This window comes from Oncorhynchus nerka, linkage group LG16 (genome assembly GCF_034236695.1).
Source record: "Oncorhynchus nerka isolate Pitt River linkage group LG16, Oner_Uvic_2.0, whole genome shotgun sequence".
NCBI classification, from domain to species: Eukaryota; Metazoa; Chordata; class Actinopteri; order Salmoniformes; family Salmonidae; genus Oncorhynchus; species Oncorhynchus nerka.
The window spans coordinates 22,017,448-22,040,889 of record NC_088411.1 but is presented as its reverse complement, the minus strand read 5'-3'; the positions used below and the strand labels follow the sequence as shown (position 1 = coordinate 22,040,889).

Here is a 23,442-nt window from a genome sequence, read left to right as displayed (position 1 = left end):
CGCCTGTTTAAACTCAGGAACTATTCCAACTTATAGCTGAGCTCAAATAAAACAGCTTACTGGAACGAGACCTCAAACCTGTAGAGTACTGTACATTCTCTCAATATACCTCATTCCAATGTTTTTTCATTCTATTTATAGTTTACAACCATCTGTAAAATAGTCCAAAGTATGTTTTCTTATTTCGGTTTATACGGTCTGTAAAACAGCGTACAATAGCTATTTATTTGAAATACTTCTTGAAGTCAAACTGAAACTAACACTCCAGCATGTTTGGGTAGAGGGACAGACATGGTCTTCATATTGCTTATCTAGTTTGTTTGACTCCACAGCAGTATCACAGAGGGACATTTTCATTAGTGTTTGTCTATTCTATGACTGCACAGTTTGATAACTCTATAGTCTTGGCCTGGTTAATGGTGATATTAAGTCATGTTATAAATGAACGTAAACAGCTTTAATAAAAGGTAATAAAAAGCGTATGTGTTGAAAGCTGTTTAATCAGTGTGTGAATACATTAGATGGCAGCCGTCCATTGGTCTGATTAGCGGTTTGGCTGAAGCAGCATGGAGTCGAGCAGCGCTCCGCTCTCTGTCTGACCACTGGCCAACAGAGGGCCCTGCCAAATAACATTCATCACCGCTAGAGTGTGACACACACACACACACACACTAGGACAGGCCCGTGCGTGCATGCGTACACACACACGAGAGTATTGTTACCTCAGTGGGATAATTATTCTTGTCTTTAAGTCTTATTCCAGTCTCAGCACCAGTCAGCCTCTCCCACCCCCACCCCCCCCCCAAAATTAAAAACTCACCCAATAAACCTTACCCAATCACCTCCAAAAAACTCCCTTAAGACACTTCATCCATGCAAACCGTAAGCGTATGTACCAGTCAAACCCTAAATCCGAACACACAACCCAGTCCAACCCCAAACACACCCCTAACCCCCCACCCACCCAAAACCCTTCCCCTTTCATCCCAGGCACCATGGCAATGACAGAAGAGAGGAGGCAGTGACAGAACATGCAGATGGAGGTGAAGATGGAGGGAGGGAGGGATGGATGGGTGGGTGGGTGGATTATGCTGTTGAATTCCATACTGTTACTGTCACTTGTCCACTCAAGCTTAACATTGTTGTCATCTTTGGTCCACCAGGTGCCTTTAGAGTTCCTCAATGAACTTGACACCTTGATAAGCCAATTTCCTGAACATGGCTCACAGCTCTTCATACTGGGTGACTTCAACCTCCCAACGTCTGCCTTAAATAATGTATTTCCACCTCTTTCTTTCCCCTCCTTGCCTCTTTTGACCTCTCTTCTCCAGTCCCCTCCCACTCATAAGGCAGGAAATATGCTTGACATCTTTACTAGAGGCTTTTTACCTACTAATCTCACTGCAACCACCCTCCAGGTCTCTGATCACTAATATGTTTCCTTTTCGGTCTCCATTTCCTCCAACCTTACCCACTCAGCCCCTACCCAGATGGTTGTGTGCCGTTGCCATCTTCTCCCTCTCTCTCTCCTCTTCAATCCTATCATCTCCCCCTTCTGCTAAATCCTCCCTCCTGCCTCTGCCTCTTCAACTCTACTCTCCATCCTATGACTCGCACAATCCCCTTTCCTCCCAGCCGGCTCGGCCCTTCCCTCCTGCCCCTTGGCTGAGTGACTCATTGCGAGCTTACAGAACAGGATTGCGGGCATGGAGGAAGCTAAACTATTGGAGACCCTATCATCCTTTCACTCCCTCCTGTCTATCTTCTCTTCCTCTGTATACACTGCTAAAGCCACTTTCTATCACTCTAAATTTCAAGCTTCTACCTCTACTCCTAGGAAACTCTTACACCTTCTCCTCCCTCCTTAATCCTCCACCCATCTCCCTCTGTGGACGACTTTGCCAACCACTTTGAAAAGAAGGTTGACGACATACGCTCCTCATTCACTCAGCCTATTGATTCCACTGAACCCACTCACACAGAACTACCCTACACCTTGACCTCTATCTCCCCTCTAATCCTGCAACTGGTGAGGTCCGGCCACCCGACAACCTGCCTGTTTGACCCCATTCCCCCTCCCAAGTACCAAGTCTGGAACCAATAGGACCCTGAACAGCATCTACGCTAAAGAAATAAAACTGGTAAACTGTTAGTTAAATAGTTAACCAAAGAGCTACCCAAACTATCTGAATTGACCCTTTTTGCAAGTCTTTTTTTTTGGACTCATCACATACACTGCTGCTACTGTTCAATACCTATCACGTTGCATAGTCACTTTATTCATAGGTTATATGTACATATCTACCTCAACTACCTCGTACCCCTGCACATCGACTTGGTACTTGTACCCCATGTACACTGCATGACCAAAAGTATGTAGACACCTGCTCATCGAACATCTCATTCCAAAATCATGAGCATTAATATGACTTGGTCTCCCCTTTGCTGCTATAACAACCTAAACTCTTCTGGGAAGGCTTTCCACTAGATGTTGGAACATTGCTGCAGGGACTTGTTTCCGCTCAGCCCACACGAGCATTAGTGCGGTGAGGCACTGATGTTGGGCAATTAGGCCTGGCTCGCAGTCGGTATTCCAAATCATCCCAAAGGTGTTTGATGGGGTTGAGGTCAGAGATCTGTGCAGGCCAGTCAAGTTGTTCTACACCGATCTTGACAACGCATTTCTGTATGGCTCTTGCTTTGTGCACAGGGCCATTGTCATGCTGAAACAGGAAAGGGCTTTCCCCAAACTGTTGCTTAAACTGAATCGTCTAGAATGAAAAACATTAATTCTCCTCCACCAAACTTTACAGATGGCACTATGCATTCAGGCAGGTAGCGTTCTCCTGGCATCCGCCAAACCCAGATTTGTCCATCGGACTTGCCAGATGGTGAAGCGTGATTCATCACTCCAGAAAACGCATTTCCACTGCTCCACAGTCCAATAGCTTTACACCACTCCAGCCGACGCTTGGCATTGCGAATGGTCAACTATATATGCATTGAGCATGCCTGATGCTTTAAGCTCACTGTTTGATGAAATAAGACACAAATGACTCAAGAGGGAGTCAGAGATCAAGATAACAAGAAGAAAATAAAACTGAACCTGTCCCGACAATCCTCTTCCCGCTCCTACTGGCTTTCGCCGATTCTGCCGTTACTCTCCTGAAGTTGTCGGTAACATGCTAAACAAGGAGTCGGCAACCTTTCTCATGTGTAATGCCGATTTATCTTACCATTTCTACCGATTTGTGTGCCAGTTATGGTTTTCATAGAACATTTTCAGGAGGACAGTTTCTTTCGTTTATAATAACGTATTCGTATCTTAAAATCATTGTCATGTGGTTAACCAAAATTCTATCCAAATCTAAATGAAAAACTATGTAAAAAATAGCCTAAAGCCAACAAATAAAAACATTGCAGCCTGCAGGTAGAAAATATCCTGATAAAAATAAATATCCGATAAATCGCAATGGCTACACATGGCCTGTCTGCAATAACCTTGAAACATTGGATCAACTATTAACTTGGGTCTGGCCTGAAGTTCATTGTACATTGAACATTGTATACAATTCTGGGCCCTCCAGAGTGTAAAAACTTTGTTTACTTGCTGTTTGAGGTGAAGAAAACATTATTTTGAGAAGCTCCACAGCTCATTAGTGGTGGTGCATTAAGCCAATCAGAAATACTACCACATCCCCAAATGGGCCCATTTTATATGCCTACATTTGCGAGCAGGCCAGGTAGCCTATAGGCCTTATTCTATGCGTAATCAGGTGCGCATCAACAGTGAAGAGGCAACTCCGGAATGCTGGCCTTCTAGGCAGAACTCTGAACTCTGTCCAGTGTGTGTTCTTTTGCCCATCTTAATCTTTTATTGGCCCGTCAGATTTGGCTTCTTCTTTGCAACTCTACCTAGAAGGCCAGCATCCCAGAGTCGCCTCTTCACTGTTCACGTTGAGACTGGTGTTTTGCGGGTACTATTTAATGAAGCTGCCAGTTGAGAACTTGTGAGGCGTCTGTTTCTCAAACTAGAAACTAATGTACTTGTTCTCTTGCTCAGTTGTGCACTGGGGCCTCCCACTCAATTTTCTATTTAGGTTCAGCCAGTTTGCGCTGTTCTGTGAAGGGAGTAGTACACAGCGCTATACGAGATCTTCAGTTTCTTGGCAATTTCTAGATGGAATAGCATTCATTTCTCAGAACAAGAATAGACTGACGAGTTTCAGAAGATAGGTATTTGTTTCTAGCCATTTTGAGCCTGTAATCGAACCCACAAATGCTGATGCTAAAGATACTCAACTAGTCTAAGGCCAGTTTTATTGCTTCTTTAATCAGAACAACAGTTTTCAGCTGTGCTAACAATTGCAAAAGGGTTTTCTAATGATCAATTAGCCTGCTAAAATTATAAACTTGGATTAGCTAACAACGTGCCATTGGAACACAGGAGTGATGGTTGCTGATAATGGGCCTCTTTACGCCTATGTAGATATTACATTAAAAATCTATATTATCTGCTGTTTCCAACTACAATAGTAATTTACAACATTAACAATGTCTACACTGTATTTCTGATCAATTTGATGTTATTTTAATGGTCAAAAATGTGCTTTTCTTTCAAAAACAATGACATTTCTAGTGACCCCAAACTTTTGAACGGTAGGGTATATATTTGCCTCTGCTCGACTAAAGAATATCTTGGGTCTACCAACAGCCTATCGACTAGTCGAATAATTGGGGTCAGTCCTAGTATATTGCCAAGTTATTGTTATCATTACATTTTACATTTAAGTCATTTAGCAGACGCTCTTATCCAGAGCGACTTACAAATTGGTGCATTCACCTTATGACATCCAGTGGAACAGTAGTGCATCTAAATCTTTTAAGGGGGTGAGAGGGATTACTTTATCCTATCCTAGGTATTCCTTAAAGAGGTGGGGTTTCAGGTGTCTCCGGAAGGTGGTGATTGACTCCGCTGTCCTGGCGTCGTGAGGGAGTTTGTTCCACCATTGGGGGCCAGAGCAGCGAACAGTTTTGACTGGGCTGAGCGGGAACTGTACTTCCTCAGTGGTAGGGAGGCGAGCAGGCCAGAGGTGGATGAACGCAGTGCCCTTGTTTGGGTGTAGGGCCTGATCAGAGCCTGGAGGTACTGAGGTGCCGTTCCCCTCACAGCTCCGTAGGCAAACACCATGGTCTTGTAGCGGATGCGAGCTTCAACTGGAAGCCAGTGGAGAGAGCGGAGGAGCGGGGTGACGTGAGAGAACTTGGGAAGGTTGAACACCAGACGGGCTGCGGCGTTCTGGATGAGTTGTAGGGGTTTAATGGCACAGGCAGGGAGCCCAGCCAACAGCGAGTTGCAGTAATCCAGACGGGAGATGACAAGTGCCTGGATTAGGACCTGCGCCGCTTCCTGTGTGAGGCAGGGTCGTACTCTGCGGATGTTGTCGAGCATGAACCTACAGGAACGGGCCACCGCCTTGATGTTAGTTGAGAACGACAGGGTGTTGTCCAGGATCACGCCAAGGTTCTTAGCGCTCTGGGAGGAGGACACAGTGGAGTTGTCAACCGTGATGGCGAGATCATGGAACGGGCAGTCCTTCCCCGGGAGGAAGAGCAGCTCCGTCTTGCCGAGGTTCAGCTTGAGGTGGTGATCCGTCATCCACACTGATATTCATTGTGTATTTATTATTACTTTTCTATCTCTCTGCATTGTTGGGAAGGTCCTGTAAGGATATAACTGTTAATCTACACCTGTTGTTATACAAAACATGTGACAAATAACATTTTATTTGGCTTGTTCTCTCTTGACTTCAAAATGTTTGTTCCCCTCCTTAAGAAACCAACACTCAACCCCTCTGCCGTCAAAAACGACCTACCGGTATCCCTTGTTTCTTTTCATTCCAAAACACTTGAGCGTGCCGTCTCTGACCAACACTCTCACCAGCTCTCTCAGAACGATCTTCTTGACTCTAACCAGTCAGGCTTCAAGACGGGTCATTCAACTGAGACTGCTCTCCTGTGTCACAGAGACTCTCCGCACTGCCAAAGCTGACACTCTCCCGGTTCTCATCCTCCTAGATCTACCTGCTACCTTTTGACACTGTCAGGACTGGGTGTCTCAGGTTCTGCACTCTTGGATTGCATCCTACCTGACACGCCACTCCTATCAGGTGAGGAGGATCTTTGACTGCACCACGTTCTCTCACAGGGCTCGGTTCTAGGCCGTCTCTTCTCTCTATATACCAAGTCACTCGGCTCTGTCATATCCTCACATGGTCCCTCCTATCATTTGTATGCGGATGACACTCAACTACTTTTCAACTTCCCCCCCTACTGACACCCAGGTAGCGAAACGCAGGTATCTCAGCTGGGATGTTGGCCCACCACCTCAAGCTCAAAAAGGAGCTGCTCTTCCTCCCAGGGAAGGCCTGCTCGTTCAAAGACCTCTCCATCACGGTTGACAACTCCACGTGTCCCCTTCCCAGAGTGCAAAGAACCTTGGCATGACCCTGGACACCATGTCATTCTCTGTAAACATCAAAGCAGTGACTCACTCCTGCAGGTTCATGCTCTACAACATCTGTAGAGTACAAACCTACCTCACACAGGAAGTGGCGCAGGTCCTTATCCAGACACTTGTCATCTCCTGTCTGGACTACTGTAACACGCTGTTGGCTGCGTTATCCGCTTGTGCTATCAAACCCCTGCAACTACCCCTGCAACCACTGCAGCCCACTTGGTGTTCAACCTTCCGAAGTTGTCCCATGTCACCCCGCTCCTCTGCACACTCCACTGGCTTCCAGTCAAAGCTCGCATCCACTACAAGACCATCGTCCTTGCCTATGGAGCAGCTACCTTCAGGCTAGGCTCAAACCCCAACCCGAATACTCTGTTTTGCCACCTAACCCTACCCCCCAAAATAATACAACAATCTATTGCCTTTCGGTTGTCCGGTCTAGCTATTTTAAGATGAATGCACAACTGTAAGTCAGAGCGTCTCCTAAATGACTCAAATGTCAAATGTAGAGGAAGAAAATGCTCTCTTCGTCCATCTCTCGCTAGTTACATTATAGATCCTACTCTTTACTCCTCAAGATCTCCAATCAACATCTCGTCTCCAGGCTTCAACAGTCGGTATGCAAGCAGTGCTGTTGTGATAAATAACATATTTTCCCAGGGCTAGAATGCCGTTCCTGGCAACCCATTATAAAACCCACACCGAAACAACATGATGCACTTTTATTAGACAGATACAACTACAGCAGGTGACTGCGTCTAGAAGTAGAAGTACCTGGCAATAGAACAGGGAATGAAGTAGCCGATTGGTTAAGTGTGAAGCCGTGAAAGTGAAACAGCAAACTCCCAATAAAAATCCCCCACCCCTAACTCTGTCTCCGTCACCTTGCAGACTAACCCTATAGCCTTTGTGTTGTCTGTATGAATGCAGGTAGTCATGCTCCATTCAGTACATTTATCAGTGTTCTACATGCAACAATAGCACATTTACAACATATTAGGAGCAGCATGAAAGAAAGACCACATGACTATCATGTCCATTCTACCCATTCTATTTCTGTCTATAGACTCTACATCCTGGTCATGTTCAATAGGCATGAAACAGGAAACTTTTGAAAACGTATTGGACAAGTTTAGGTATGTATTTCTTTATAAAGTGTCTCTGACTTCTTTTTGTGCCTAATGAACAAAACCCATATCCTATCAGCCTTTCAGGGACTGCGCAGGTGGGGCGGGAAGGGACTGGGAGGTACTTACGACTGACAGGCGAAGGCCATGCCACAGATAGGGAGGCAGCGAAAGACACCGTCCCAGCGCACCAAACTGACCCGCCCCAGCCAAAAGCCACTGAGTAGCCCGTGTTTGAATGAGGACAGCACCATCTGAGGGAGGGAGGGGGGAGAGCAGGGGGGAGTTATGGCTTGAACCAAAAGAAGAACAGGAGGATTGAAGAGGAGGAGAAAAGCCCATTCTGAAGGCCTGTCTGATCATGAGTGAAAGAATGAAGAAGGGAGGAACCGGAGAAAATGAATTTGAACACAACATTTAAAAAACGAGACAGAATATGCCATGTTGATAAAAAAGTCTCCTCCTGCCCAAATAAGGCTGTGACGATATCATCCTCTCGAACCTGTTAGACATTTACACATGCCCAATGCCCAACTTGTAGGGCTGCACATTTAATCGAATGGTAATCTAAATTGTGATATTGACATGCGCAATATCCATATGACAAGAGGCTGCGTTATTTTGAAACAGCCATCTGTAAGGCCCGTATTTTTACTTTGGATTTATTGCTTAAGTTGACAGAGTTCTCTCCGCCCCGTCACTCAGCCAGACAGTTTCTCGTGCTCGAGATTCACTCTGCATGCATCGACCAAACAGCATGCAGTCAACAGATTTTTCCCAAACAAGAACACAACTTTCCACCTTACTTCTTAATATAAATCCACATATTTTCTATATTATACTATTTGTTAGTGTAACTTGCTCTTAGTTGGCCTTAGGAAACTGCAAATATGCCTAAAGGTTTCCTGTTAGCTCCTAATGCTAATCCACTTGTTCTTAATGAGAGACAGCTTGTTCTTAATCAGAGAGGAAAAGGTGAAGAACATTCTAAAATCTTTGTATGAATGTACCTATCCATTTAAATCTAATTAGGTTCCCATGGGAAAGACTGACCAACACTTTGGTTCCTGCTCTGTCACAACCATCTCCTCCCTTACTTTTCATTTGTTGCCATGCGAAACAGAACTGCATTCCAAGTGCCCACTGTATTCCAACCATAAAATTAAAATCATTATTCAATTTCTATGATTCCAACAGTTTAACCAAGTGTTTTGATCAATAATCGCAAGTAAAATAGCAATATTTGGTACAAAAATAGCAATTTGATTTTTACTCATTTCGTGCAGCCCAACCAACTAAAATGCAGAATTTAAAGACTGATCAAGAAAATAAATAAATATTTCTAAGGGGCAGATGTTTTGATCGGTACGGCATTTACTGTCTGTAGTTGATTCCCATATCCAGCTCCAGAGGACCAGAGAAAGAGAGCTCCATGAGCATCCTCCACATCAGAGGATGGCAGATGGCAGTTTGGGGGGACAAGGGTTGAGCAATCAATAATTGTGCACCCCCTTTCCTCCAAACCATAGACACACAAACAACCTAAAGACAAACAAAAATGAATTTGAAGAGGGGAGAGGAAATGGAAATGCGAGGATTGGATTGGAGATTGAGAGGGAGGATGCTATTACTTTTAGGAGGTGGTAGGTGGGTTGGGGATTGAATTTTGTCCCCTTTAGCGTCGGAGTTGATACCTTCCCCCAGGTCGGAGTTCAAGGATTGTTTCCATGGTTACTTACGGGTGACAGCAGAAGGTGGTGGCGATAATAGGCAGGCACTGTATGACGCCCCTGACCCGCCACAGGTGTACACGCTCGAACCAGGAGCCTGAGATCAGGCCGTAACGCAGAGAAGACATGACTATCTACAGCAGCCAGCCAGACAGCAGTCAGCAGCAACACAGGAGAGGAGAGAAACAGTCACAAGGGAGAGGAAGGTAGAAAGAATCGTAAAGGAGGTGTCAGAAAGGAAGGGGTGGGGGGTCAGGAACGGCAGTGATAGAGAAAGAAGTAGGAGAGGAAGGGAGATACATCAGTTAGAGGGTTAGTGGTCTGGACCAAGGTGGGTGGAGGTCAGGGCCAGGACTGGTTCTAATCCCAGACACAACAGTACTCCAACTCACAGTGGTGTTCAGTAGAGATGTCATGGTTTTACTACAGGAGGTTGGGGCAGAGCACAGGATAGCACAAAGAGGCTACAGTATACTACAGTAGCAGTACTAAAGGCTAACTGTGTAAGCAGTGCAAATACTACAGAAATTCACAGAGCCATCGACAATAACATCAACATATATACATTTTCGCAATAGGTTCAAAGAAAAGGCAAGGGAGTCACATGGTGTCAACAGTCATTATTCTATCAGTGTGAAACAGGAATTAGAAACACATATCATCATGATAGAAGAGCCATAATTCTTTGTAAAAACCTATCGAGTAAAATGTATATCAGCAAAACTCTTAACATTTTACCCATCTGAGTATGGCCCTCTTACACCTGCTGCAGGCAGCCCTGTACCCTTCCCCTACCCGTGTGGTTTTGGTCTCACCGTGAACATGAAGAACGTGTAAAACATGAGGGCCATGGCAGAGAAGGACTGGATGGATGACATCAGGTTCCTCTGCAGACTGAGAGGCAGCACGATGAACAGAGACACCGTGATCAGCAGCAGCACACGGAAACCAAATGACACCTGCGGAGGGCGAGAAAGGACACAATCTCTAACCAATCATACCACGCAAACAATCGGTTCGAACAAATCAGCAACAGTACAAGGAAACCAAGTGTCGTGCAAAAAGTACCTTTTGAGTTGTGGAGACAACAAGAGGCAACACGACACATTTATTCAATCATTTGAAGAAGAACCATCCCCTATTTTATGAAGATTGCGCCATAGCCAGCCACCTACAGTGCATTCTGAAAGTCTTCAGACCCCTTGACTTTTTCCACATTTTGTTACATTACAGCCTTATTCTAAATTGGATCAAATTGTTTCCCCCCCTCCCCTCATCAATCTACACACAATACCCCATATAGACAAAGCAAAAACAGGTTTTTAGAAATGTTACCAAACGTATTTAAAAAAAAATACTAAATTTAAATATCATATTTACACAAGTATTCAGACCCTTTACACAGTACTCTGTTGAAGCATCTTTGGCAGCGATTACAGCCTCCAGTCTTCTTGGGTATGACGCTACAGGCTTGGCACAACTGTATTTAAGAAGTTTCTCCCATTCTTCTCTGCAGATCCTCTCAAGCTGACAGGTTGGATGGGGAGTGTTGCTACACAACTATTTTCATGTCTCTCCAGAGATGTTCGATCGGGTTCAAGTCCGGGTTCTGGCTGGGCCACTCAAGGACATTCAGATACTTGTCCGAAAGGCCACTCCTGCGTTGGCTTGGCTGTGTGCATAGGGTCGTTGTCCTGTTGGAAGGTGAACCTTCACCCCAGTCTGAGATCCTGAGTGCTCTGGAGCAGGTTTTCATCAAGGATCTCTCTGTACTTTGCTCGGTTCATCTTTCTCTTGATCCTGACTAGTCTTCCAGTCCCTGCCGCTGAAAAACATCGACAGCATGATGCTGCCACAACCACGCTTCACTGTAGGGATGGAGCCAGGTTTCCTCCAGACATGATGCTTAGCATTCAGGCCAAAGAGTTCAATCTAGGTTTCATCAGACCAGAGAATCTTGTTACTCATGTTCTGAGAGTCCTTTAGGTGCCTTTTGGCAAACTCCAAGCGGGCTGTCATGTGCCTTTTACTGAGGAGTGGCTACTGTCTGGCCACTCTACCATAAAGGCCTGATTGGTGGAGTGCTGCAGAGATGGTTGTCCTTCTGGAAGGTTCACCCATCTCCACAGAGGAACTCTGGAGCTCTATCAGAGTGACCATCGGGTTCTTGGTCACCTCCCTGACCAAGGCCCTTCTACCCAGATTGCTCAGTTTGGCCGGGCGACCAGTTCTAGGAGGAGTCTTGGTGGTTACAAAGTTCTTCCATTTAAGAATGTTGGAGGCCACTGTGTTCTTGGGGACCTTCAATGCTGCAGAAATGTACACTTCCCCCAGATCTGTGCCTCGACACAACAGTGTCTCAGAGCTCTACGGACAATTCCTTCGACCTCATGGCTTGGTTTATGCGCTGACGTGCACTGTCAACTATATAGACAGGTGTGTGCCTTTCCAAATCATATCCAATAAACAGTATTTACTCCAATCATGTTGTAGAAACATCTCAAGGTTGATCAATGGAAAAAGGATGCACCTGATCTCTGTTTTGAGTCTCATAGCAAAGGGTCTGAATACTTATGTAAATAAGCTATATTTTTAAATATATATATATATATAAGCAATAATGTCTAAAAACCTGTTTTCACTTTGTCATTATGGGGTATTGTGCAAAAAATGATGAGGAAAACAATATTGAATCAATTTTAGAATAAGACTAATGTAACAAAATGTGGAAAAAGTCAAGGGATCTGAATACTTTCCGAATGCACTGTACATTAAAGCAGGCATTGATTGCTAATGCGTTTTCAAGTTTAACACCCTACGAAACCACAACCCGCAGGCAGACACACAGAAATCACAGAGGCTGTCACCCATCTATCATATAGCCAAAGACATGACTTATGTCTACACTTACGTTTACATGCACACTAGTAATTCTATATTAAACTGATTATGGCACTAGGCCGAGTATGGCACTAGACACGTAAACACCTTACTCATCTTAATCTGCCTAAATCAGACTCAAAGTAAGTGTATACCAATTAAAAGCACAAGCTTCCTTCTTTTGTGCATGTGACACATGAACATTAAAACCAAGAATGAGGTGAGTTCGGTAAACTGAATGCATTAATCTTAGAAATTGTTTTTAAATAGAAACTTTTAAATGTCCCGAACTCAGAATCAAATAGGCTACCCTGACTTCAGATGTATCCATGTAAACAGAATCATTAGGGAAATCAGTATTCTTGCAAATAATGTAAATGTTTAAATCTGATTATTCACAATAATCATAGTGTGCATGTAACTGTAGACGGCTTCAAGAATATTAAAAAATTTAAAAAATTAAAAGCTGGACAGGAGATAAAAGACTGCATTTCTCCCAAGTCGCCATGCCAACACTATATAACAAAATGGAGAAGTTGAAACAGAGTTCACACATGTTGTTTACCACCGAGCCCTACATTCCTTTGAAACTTCACTTGATGAGTAGTTTCAACTGAAAGGGCGGTGCTTGCAAACATCATAGGTCATCGCGTTGTTGACTGGACCAAACGCGGTAAAGGCCATCGCGTTGATGACTGGACCAAACGCGGTAAAGGTCATCGCGTTGATGACTGGACCAAACGCGGTAAAGGCCATCGCGTTGATGACTGGACCAAACGCGGTAAAGGCCATCGCGTTGATGACTGGACCAAACGCGGTAAAGGCCATCGCGTTGATGACTGGACCAAACGCGGTAAAGGCCATCGCGTTGATGACTGGACCAAACGCGGTAAAGGCCATCGCGTTGATGACTGGACCAAACGCGGTAAAGGCCATCGCGTTGTTGACTGGACCAAACGCGGTAAAGGCCATCGCGTTGATGACTGGACCAAACGCGGTAAAGGCCATCGCGTTGATGACTGGACCAAACGCGGTAAAGGCCATCGCGTTGTTGACTGGACCAAACGGTAAAGGCCATCGCGTTGTTGACTGGACCAAACGCGGTAAAGGCCATCCCGTTGTTGACTGGACCAAACGCGGTAAAGGCCATCCCGTTGTTGACTGGACCAAACGCGGTAAAGGCCATCGCGTTGTTGACTGGACCAAACGCGGTAAAGGCCATCGCGTTGTTGACTGGACCAAATGCGGTAAAGGCCATTGCGGTGTTGACTGGACCAAACGCGGTAAAGGCCATCGCGTTGTTGACTGGACCAAATGCGGTAAAGGCCATTGCGGTGTTGACTGGACCAAACGCGGTAAAGGCCATCGCGTTGTTGACTGGACCAAATGCGGTAAAGGCCATTGCGGTGTTGACTGGACCAAACGCGGTAAAGGCCATCGCGTTGTTGACTGGACCAAATGCGGTAAAGGCCATCGCGTTGTTGACTGGACCAAACGCGGTAAAGGCCATCGCGTTGATGACTGGACCAAACTCCAATGTTTTGATCACAGGCTGCACCTTGCAATAAGTAGGCTATGTGTTAGATGTTTTTAAAGCAATTTGACTTCATTTACAGTGCCTTGCGAAAGTATTCGGCCCCCTTGAACTTTGCGACCTTTTGCCACATTTCAGGCTTCAAACATAAAGATATAAAACTGCATTTTTTTGTGAAGAATCAACAACAAGTGGGACACAATCATGAAGTTTATGGGATATTTCAAACTTTTTTAACAAATCAAAAACTGAAAAATTGGGCGTGCAAAATTATTCAGCCCCCTTAAGTTAATACTTTGTAGCGCCACCCTTTGCTGCGATTACAGCTGTAAGTCGCTTGGGGTATGTCTCTATCAGCTTTGCACATCAAGAGACTGAAATTTGTTCCCATTCCTCCTTGCAAAACAGCTCGAGCTCAGTGAGGTTGGATGGAGAGCATTTGTGAACAGCAGTTTTCAGTTCTTTCCACAGATTCTCGATTGGATTCAGGTCTGGACTTTGACTTGGCCATTCTAACACCTGGATATGTTTATTTTTGAACCATTCCATTGTAGATTTTGCTTTATGTTTTGGATCATTGTCTTGTTGGAAGACAAATCTCCATCCCAGTCTCAGGTCTTTTGCAGACTCCATCAGGTTCTTCCAGAATGGTCCTGTATTTGGCTCCATCCATCTTCCCATCAATTTTAACCATCTTCCCTGTCCCTGCTGAAGAAAAGCAGGCCCAAACCATGATGCTGCCGCCACCATGTTTGACAGTGGGGATGGTGTGTTCAGGGTGATGAGCTGTGTTGCTTTTACGCCAAACATAACGTTTTGCATTGTTGCCAAAAAGTTCAATATTGGTTTCATCTGACCAGAGCACCTTCTTCCACATGTTTGGTGTGTCTCCCAGGTGGTTTGTGGCAAACTTTAAACGACACTTTTTATGGATATCTTTAAGAAATGGCTTTCTTCTTGCCACTCTTCCATAAAGGCCAGATTTGTGCAATATACGACTGATTGTTGTCCTATGGACAGAGTCTCCCACCTCAGCTGTAGATCTCTGCAGTTCATCCAGAGTGATCATGGGCCTCTTGGCTGCATCTCTGATCAGTCTTCTCCTTGTATGAGCTGAAAGTTTAGAGGGACGGCCAGGTCTTGGTAGATTTGCAGTGGTCTGATACTCCTTCCATTTCAATATTATCGCTTGCACAGTGCTCCTTGGCATGTTTAAAGCTTGGGAAATCTTTTTGTATCCAAATCCGGCTTTAAACTTCTTCACAACAGTATCTCGGACCTGCCTGGTGTGTTCCTTGTTCTTCATGATGCTCTCTGCGCTTTTAACGGACCTCTGAGACTATCACAGTGCAGGTGCATTTATACGGAGACTTGATTACACACAGGTGGATTGTATTTATCATCATTAGTCATTTAGGTCAACATTGGATCATTCAGAGATCCTCACTGAACTTCTGGAGAGAGTTTGCTGCACTGAAAGTAAAGGGGCTGAATAATTTTGCAAGCCCAATTTTTCAATTTTTGATTTGTTAAAAAAGTTTTAAATATCGTTCCACTTCATGATTGTGTCCCACTTGTTGTTGATTCTTCACAAAAAAATACAGTTTTATATCTTTATGTTTGAAGCCTGAAATGTGGCAAAAGGTCACAAAGTTCAAGGGGGCCGAATACTTTCGCAAGGCACTGTAAATTATAACAATGATTGGGCCTACTTATACATAATTACACAATCATAAGCTTTATATTCCATTGGTTAATATGTAGGTGCAATAATCCTATCTGCTATCATATGTATAACATATTTGTTTAATTAGTTTTTTATTCAGTTAGCACGGTATGTATTAATTCATATGATCTCATTTTAGAAGAGATGTCCTCTACCCAGACACTTGTATTAACCATGGCTGATGGAATTACCAAGCTTTTAAAAATCTCAATTCATAATCGCAATATCTGGCCCAAAACATGTGCACTTGGGTATTTTGTCCAAATCATGCAGCCCTATTGTATTCTCTGATTGCTTCTGTAATTCAAAACTCTTGACTCCTACCGGTAGGCCCAACAATTGGGCGAAGAAATTAGAGCCCAGGTCAGCGATGACGACATAGAAGGCAATACAGGTCCCCAACATCAGACCTATCATACTGTAGAGGAAGAGCGGGAGAGACCAAGAGAAAGTGGGAGGAAGAGGGAGAGAAATTCAGATATTAGCATTTGATCAAGGCTCTAAAGACACAAGACATACATCAAAACAGTATTGGCTCTCAAAGGAAAGGACACATACCTGGTCTCCACCAGTGTTTTGCCTGGTTTGCCGTAGGCATGGAAAGCTAGGCCAGCATAGGTCCTGCGTTTGGTGCTGTTAGCCGTGTGGACCAGAAACATACACGACTGGTGGGTCATCCACGAACAGAAGAACAGCAACAAAGTCCCCAGCACTATCCCACACTAGAGCGAGAGAAGCAGAGACAGAGAGGGTTATGTCAAAACTGCAAATATGGCAACTCTGTCATACACATTTCAGTTTGACAGGGGCATGATGGGGGCCTAAAACTGCAATTCGGTACAAAGATGTCAAGATCAGCATAAAGCATGAGGTGCACAGCCTGTATAATGCACCTGTTAAGGCGCGTGGAAAGGTAAACACGGAACAAATGTTCACTCATTGCCTGCCGTCACACTAGTAGCTTATCGTGAGTTCAAAGTCGCTACACACGATAAGATAAACTACATCTGCAATGGAATAATCGTGTGACCGGTGTAAGATAGCGGAAACCGTACCTGTTTGAAACAGAACGGCATGGTCAGAACGCTCACTCCAACGATGCTGTTGACCACGTTCATGATCAAACCCCAGTTTGAAGCCGCCGCCGTCATTTTGAATGTTCAGGTTTTCTTCACCACACAAAAAACGTTCAATACTACGTAGAGAAATGACCACTGTAAAGTTGCGGCCGTTATTTGGTCCAAGTAACGATGATGACAGTAGTTGAATCCGTCCGATTCTTCTTTGCTTTTTCCAAAGCGTATCCTTTTCAAGAGCTATGTGACGTGGCGCTAGTAGGATAGCTAGAGAAACCAAAACATTCCGAACAGGCAAACTAGATCATTCAGCTAAAATACATGTAGTTATATTTCATTTCACGAAATAAAATACATTTATCTGCATCGTGCATGTACGTTCAAAATGAAAAATTGACAGCTGAAAGGAAATCGAGCTTTTGTTGTTGCAAAAACTTTGTTCAACACACACCTAACCTTAACAGTTTTCGATTCCCTTGATGTTGAAGCTTAAGTTATCATCGGTGACTCGTCCACTTGGTTAAAATAGACCGTTATCAATTTATATCCATCACATAACGCTATAAAGTTTTATTTTCATATTTACCATGAGGTAAACAACTACAAAAGCTACGGAAATCACCATTTCCTGAACGTGTACACAGGAAGTATGAATCTGGCTCTCACTCTTCTTCGTCTTTAAGGTTTTATGACAGACTACACCTATTTGTGTATTGCCGCCACCTACTGTATGGATTCTGAACGATAAATAATAAATATCCATTGCGGGAAAATACCAACGTCATATACAATACAAACAAAATAAATCCCCACCCCACTCCAGGTGCCTGTGTGGAAGGAACATTCATCGACAGGATTCCTTGTATTGCCTCTGATGTACAATCGCACTCATAACGATGCCTATTTTCTCTGATTTGTTCTTTGTTAGAGCTGTGCAGTTTATTACCAATGCATCTGGCTCATATTATACCCAGAGATACTTTTGAGGGCATGGGAAAGTTCTTTGAAATCGTATTAACGCCCAATGTGTAAATTGTCCATACGTCGCACGATGCATTCTGGGCTATTTTGGGACCAGGCGAGTTCTCCTTCAAGGAGGCAATGGGAGTCAATTTGGCGCTTGCTTAGAAACCCAACATTAGCATGAAATTCGGGAACAAGGAGTACAACATTACAAATCTTTTCCGAGATGTAAGATAACTATCCTATTCTCTGTAATATCGTATAGCTTTGGAATCGTGACATTACGTACTTTCGTGGAAAACAGTGAGGTTTCTCTGACGTTCGAGAAGGGATTGCATGACGCAGCATGACTATAGTCTGCTGGGTGGGTGTTAATACTGTTTTAATCATTGCAGTTGGGATTCCTATCTCTTTTGTCGTTGAATCGTGACAAGACTGTTCATGATGCGCTTGGGCGTTCTCTAGCGGCCAGGCGTGTTACAGCATTTCGGAAAAATAGCGTCCCTAGATCCAACCAATGAACTGTGTTTGCGCAGCCGCGACCATATGAAAAACCTCCAGGCAGAGATTAGACAATCTTATTTTATGGTGTTTATTATGCATGTGATTAATTGTACTGCACACACAAACATAAAGTCCAACAAACTGGCCTTAATAGTATCTGCGGCTGAGAGGTTTTTGGGTTTCCAAGGACTTCACTGCCAAAACATTGCAAAGATTACTGTCCAAAGATCTAGCACCAAGTCAATTTTTTTCAACTGCATTGTTGGTTAAGGGCTTGTAAGTAAGCATTTCACTGTAAGGTGTTGTATTCGGCACATGTGACAAAGACAATTTGATTTGAAGATGCTCTTCCTTCTCAGGCACCAGAGCCTGTAGGGATGGGTGTTGGCAGTTGAGTCTGAATAAAGGACTACATTGAGTTTAGTTTATTTAGTTTACTTTAATGTTAATTATTTTTTGCTGATATACAGCCAAAACAGTAGACGGAGGCATGCACCTATAGCATTTGTTTGCAGACCACAGTAATATCAAAGAAGAAGAACCCATACAGTAGGAGGCAGCAATACACCAATAGGTGTAGTATGACATAAAACTTCAAAGAAGAATAGATGTTCTTTGCTTCAGATTCTTTGCTTCAGTTTTGTGTATTTCTTCCAAATGTTACAGTTATGACTGGGGAAAGGAAGACGATCCTATAGGCTAGATCTGTGGTTAGGGTAACTTCCCTGAGCCCTAGTGGTTATTGTGTCATCTGACTAGGCAGGTGTGGGACCAGAGGAGGGGGATGACCCGAGCACTTTACCCCAGTAAGTGCTCTGGGGAAGGGGGATTTGACAGGCAGGGATCCGATGGAGCTTTCGGTGGTGGGAGAGGGAAGGAGAAAGAGTGTGTGTGTGGGTGCATGCGCATGTGTGTGTGCGTCACAGAGGTATGGGGAGGTTAAGACACGAAAAGCCTAGCCATTGTGCTCCAGTGACCCCTCAAAATCAATGTGACAGACTGGTTGATTGGCTGGAGGGTCCTGGCTGTCCACACCTAATCCCTCAAGGTAGGCCCAAGGCCTCGGTTGGGATACGGCTGGGGTCTGAGGGAGTGTGTGTGTGTGTGCTTGCGTGCAATGAGGCCGGCAGGAGATGGGTACATGAAGGTATGGAAGGCAGTTGCCTTGCTAAGACTGGCGGGGGCAGGACCAGGTACATGGCCAGCAGTTGTAGTTAGGGGCATTTTTCTGGGGACACATTTCAGGGCAGATTTGGGAGGATAATCCAGTCGGGGTGAAATTAGACACAGGCATCTGGATTTGACCTACTGACCTCTGTAGGTGACCCCAGGTCGCGGTGGGGTCGCGGGACACAAAGCAGAGTGCTGACCCCTGAGAGGTCAAGCATGCGGACCGCTGAATGGAGGCCTTTCTGAGGCCAGGCATGCACACGATTTCCCATGAGCACCGGGGGCTTGAGGTCCTAGGTCTGCCCAGGAAACCAGTGGAGGGAGGGAGGGAGCGAGGGAGAGGGAGAGAGAGCCCTCTGCTCCAGTAATCACAGTTAATTACAACGCAGCATTAGCCCTGGCCATGAATGGGGTTTTCAACCAGCCTCCTATACAGAGAGAGAGACTGCATGGCCCTGACTATCCAACTGAACATTGCCTACCTTTGTGCCTCTGGCCCCTCAACATTCTATTAACCCCCTGTCATTTGACCATCAGTAATACACTGGGGGCTAGAGGCTCTAATGACCACTCTGCTAATAGGCTACTAGACTACAGATAGAATGAAGGAATGGACAAAAGATGTCTTCTGGGCTGGATGGTTAGGCCTGGTGTTGTTGTTGTTAAATGGGGAGGCCATGTAGAATCGGAATGAAGCTTTAAAATGCAACTTCAGTTCATTTTAGTTGATTCTGTCTTTGAAAAATGGAGGGTTATGTTCTAAGTATTTGGGTCATGAGAAAGCTAGTTATGGGCATTTCCATCTAAAATGACCCATGAGCACCAACATGTGAAGTTTATAGGAGCATATCAAATTGGGTGTCAAATAAGAGTCCATCTTTTTTTTCAATTAAGGCATAGAACACATTTTCAACCATTTTTCATCTTAATAATTAGGTAGTACTGTAAGTGCTTTGATTTTTGGATAAACAGATGCTGGCATGGAAAACATATAGCAGAAAAAGTCTTAAAAGTGATCAGAAATACATCAAAATACAATAATGTTGACGTGAAGACCACTGCCAACTATACTGAACAAATATATAAACGTGACATGCATCAATTTCAAAGATTTTACAGAGCCACAGTTCACAGTAGTTCATATAAGGAAATTAGTCAATAGAAATGAATTCCTTAGGCCCTAATCTATAGATTTCACACAACTGGGAATACAGATATGCATCTGTTGTTCACAGATCAGATACCTTTAAAAAAAGGTATGGGTGTGGATATGAAAACCAGTCCGTGTCTGGTGTGACCACCATTTGCTTCATGCAGCGCGACATATCTCCTTCACGTAGAGTTGACCAGGCTGTTGATTGTGGCCTGTGGAATGTTGTCCCACTCCTCTTCAATGGCTGTGCGAAGTTGCTGGATATTGGCAGAAACTGGAACACACTGTCATACACGTCGATCCAGAGCATCGCAAACATTCTCAATTAGTGACATGTCTGGTGAGTATGCAGGCCATGGAAGAACTGGGACATTTTCAGCATCCACGAAAAGTGTACAGATCCTTGCAACATGAGGCCCGGCATTATGAACATTCAATTATCTGGCAACAGCTCTGGTGGACGTTCCTGCAGTCAGCATGCCAATTGCACGCTCCCTTAAAACTTGAGACATCTGTGGCATTGTTGTGTGACAAAACTGCACATTTTAGTGTGGCCTTTTATTGTCCCCAGCACAAGGTGCACCTGTGTAATGATCATGCTCTTGAATCAGCTTCTTGATATGCCACACCTGTCAGGTGGATGGATTATCTTGGTAAAGGAGAAATCCTCACTAACAGAGATGTTACACATTTGTGCACAAGATTTGAGAGAAATAAGCTTTTTGTGCGTATTGAACATTTCTGGAAACTTTTATTTCAGCTAAATGAAACGTGGGACCAACACTTTACATGTTACTTTTATATTTTTGTTCAGTGTAATATCAACACTTATATTTAGTTTTGGAGAAATGTTTTACCTTCTGTAAGTTTAAGAAATATTGCCTTGTAATTCCGTTACCAAACCCCACATATCTTGAAGATATTTTCTAATTTTTCTCCCTCAAGAGGAGGGAGGGTAATGAAAGTTCACAGAAGTAACAAGTAATGGTAGACATACCAATTAGTTATAGTGATTATTTTTTATATTTATTTTGGTTAAGAATTGTTAACTTATTCAGAAGCGTAACTCCGTTACCAAATTAACAGAATTACCACAAAATCAATAATGGAGTTACTGCAACTGAATTGGCTACAATGGGAAATCATAATATTCACAAATCACCTGCCATTATCCTCCCTTCTACTGACATACTGTTATGTTCAGCTCATAACTGTTTTCTTTGTCTTTCTGTTTTCTGGTGGTCAAACCAAGAGTGTGAGTCTGGACACCCCCTCCTACTCTCTCTCCCTTTCTGCCTCTCACTCTCCAGTTAATGTAACCTCTCCCAGCTCTTACTGGCACCTACCGATGGGCTCCCTCTTTTCCCATGTACTGTAACCAGAACCACCTGAGCACCTATCGACACCGGACGACCATGGACGTTGGAAAGTAGTTGACATTCGGTCAGTCCACCCTGGCCTTGATGTTAACGCCCACAGACTTTCATTTCATTTGATAGGTTTAGATTTGGTCAAATCAAATCAATCATAGATGTATGTTTCATAAGTTTGGATAGTATAGCGAGTAAAGCACAGTAGAGTACAATACAGTACCAGTACAGTGAGTAGAGCAAGGTAAAGTACAATACAGTGAGTAGAGCACAGTAGAGTACAATACAGTACCAGTACAGTGAGTAGAGCACAGTAAAGTACAATACAGTACCAGTACAGTGAGTAGAGCACAGTAAAGTACAATACAGTGAGTAGAGCACAGTAAAGTACAATACAGTACCAGTACAGTGAGTAGAGCACAGTAAAGTACAATACAGTGAGTAGAGCACAGTAGAGTACAATACAGTACCAGTACAGTGAGTAGAACACAGTAGAGTACAATACAGTACCAGTACAGTGAGTAGAGCACAGTAGAGTACAATACAGTACCAGTACAGTGAGTAGAGCACAGTAAAGTACAATACAGCACCACAGTACCAGTACAGTGAGTAGAGCACAGTAAAGTACAATACAGTGAGTAGAGCACAGTAGAGTACAATACAGTACCAATACAGTGAGTAGAGCACAGTAGAGTACAATACAGTACCAGTACAGTGAGTAGAGCACAGTAGAGTACAATACAGTACCAGTACAGTGAGTAGAGCACAGTAGAGTACAATACAGTACCAGTACAGTGAGTAGAGCACAGTAAAGTACAATACAGCACCACAGTACCAGTACAGTGAGTAGAGCACAGTAAAGTACAATACAGTGAGTAGAGCACAGTAGAGTACAATACAGTACCAGTACAGTGAGTAGAGCACAGTAAAGTACAATACAGTACCAGTACATTGAGTAGAGCACAGTAGAGTACAATACAGTACCAATACAGTGAGTAGAGCACAGTAAAGTACAATACAGTACCAGTACAGTGAGTGGAGCACAGTAGAGTACAATACAGCAAGTAGAGCACAGTAGAGTACAATACAGTACCAGTACATTGAGTAGAGCACAGTAAAGTACAATACAGTACCAGTACATTGAGTAGAGCACAGTAAAGTACAATACAGTACCAGTACAGTGAGTAGAGCACAGTAAAGTACAATACAGTACCAGTACATTGAGTAGAGCACAGTAAAGTACAATACAGTACCAGTACAGTGAGTAGAGCACAGTAAAGTACCAGTACAGTGAGTAGAGCACAGTAAAGTACAATACAGTGAGTAGAGCACAGTAGAGTACAATACAGTACCAGTACAGTGAGTAGAGCACAGTAGAGTACAATACAGTACCAGTACAGTGAGTAGAGCACAGTAGAGTGCCAGTACAGTGAGTAGAGCACAATACAGTACCAGTACATTGAGTAGAGCACAGTAAAGTACAATACAGTACCAGTACAGTAGAGCACAGTAGAGTACAATACAGTACCAGTAGTACCAGTACAGTGAGTAGAGCACAGTAAAGTACAATACAGTGAGTAGAGCACAGTAAAGTACAATACAGTACCAGTACAGTGAGTAGAGCACAGTAGAGTACAATACAGTACCAGTACATTGAGTAGAGCACAGTAAAGTACAATACAGTACCAGTAC

The 23,442-nt window shown here is 43.9% G+C and overlaps 1 protein-coding gene across 5 annotated transcripts in view; it reads right to left on the bottom strand.

Moving 5' to 3' along the window:
- LOC115144238 (putative sodium-coupled neutral amino acid transporter 10) overlaps positions 1-17,248 on the bottom strand; it is a 35,838-nt gene extending 18,590 nt beyond the window's left edge. The window contains exons 1-6 of one of the 5 annotated variants that reach the window (XM_029685115.2): positions 17,042-17,247; positions 16,570-16,857; positions 16,073-16,236; positions 15,839-15,932; positions 10,190-10,333; positions 7,774-7,898 (exon numbers count right to left, since the gene is read on the bottom strand). In XM_029685115.2, coding sequence (XP_029540975.1) covers positions 7,774-7,898; positions 10,190-10,333; positions 15,839-15,932; positions 16,073-16,236; positions 16,570-16,665 — 623 coding nt within the window. In that variant the 5' untranslated portion in view covers positions 16,666-16,857; positions 17,042-17,247. Of the gene's footprint in view, positions 1-7,773; positions 7,899-9,383; positions 9,509-10,189; positions 10,334-15,838; positions 15,933-16,072; positions 16,237-16,569 lie in introns of all 5 variants that reach the window. The other 4 variants (XM_029685116.2, XM_029685117.2, XM_029685118.2 and 1 more) reach the window with 4 other exon arrangements.
- Between the last annotated feature and the right edge of the window lie 6,194 nt (positions 17,249-23,442).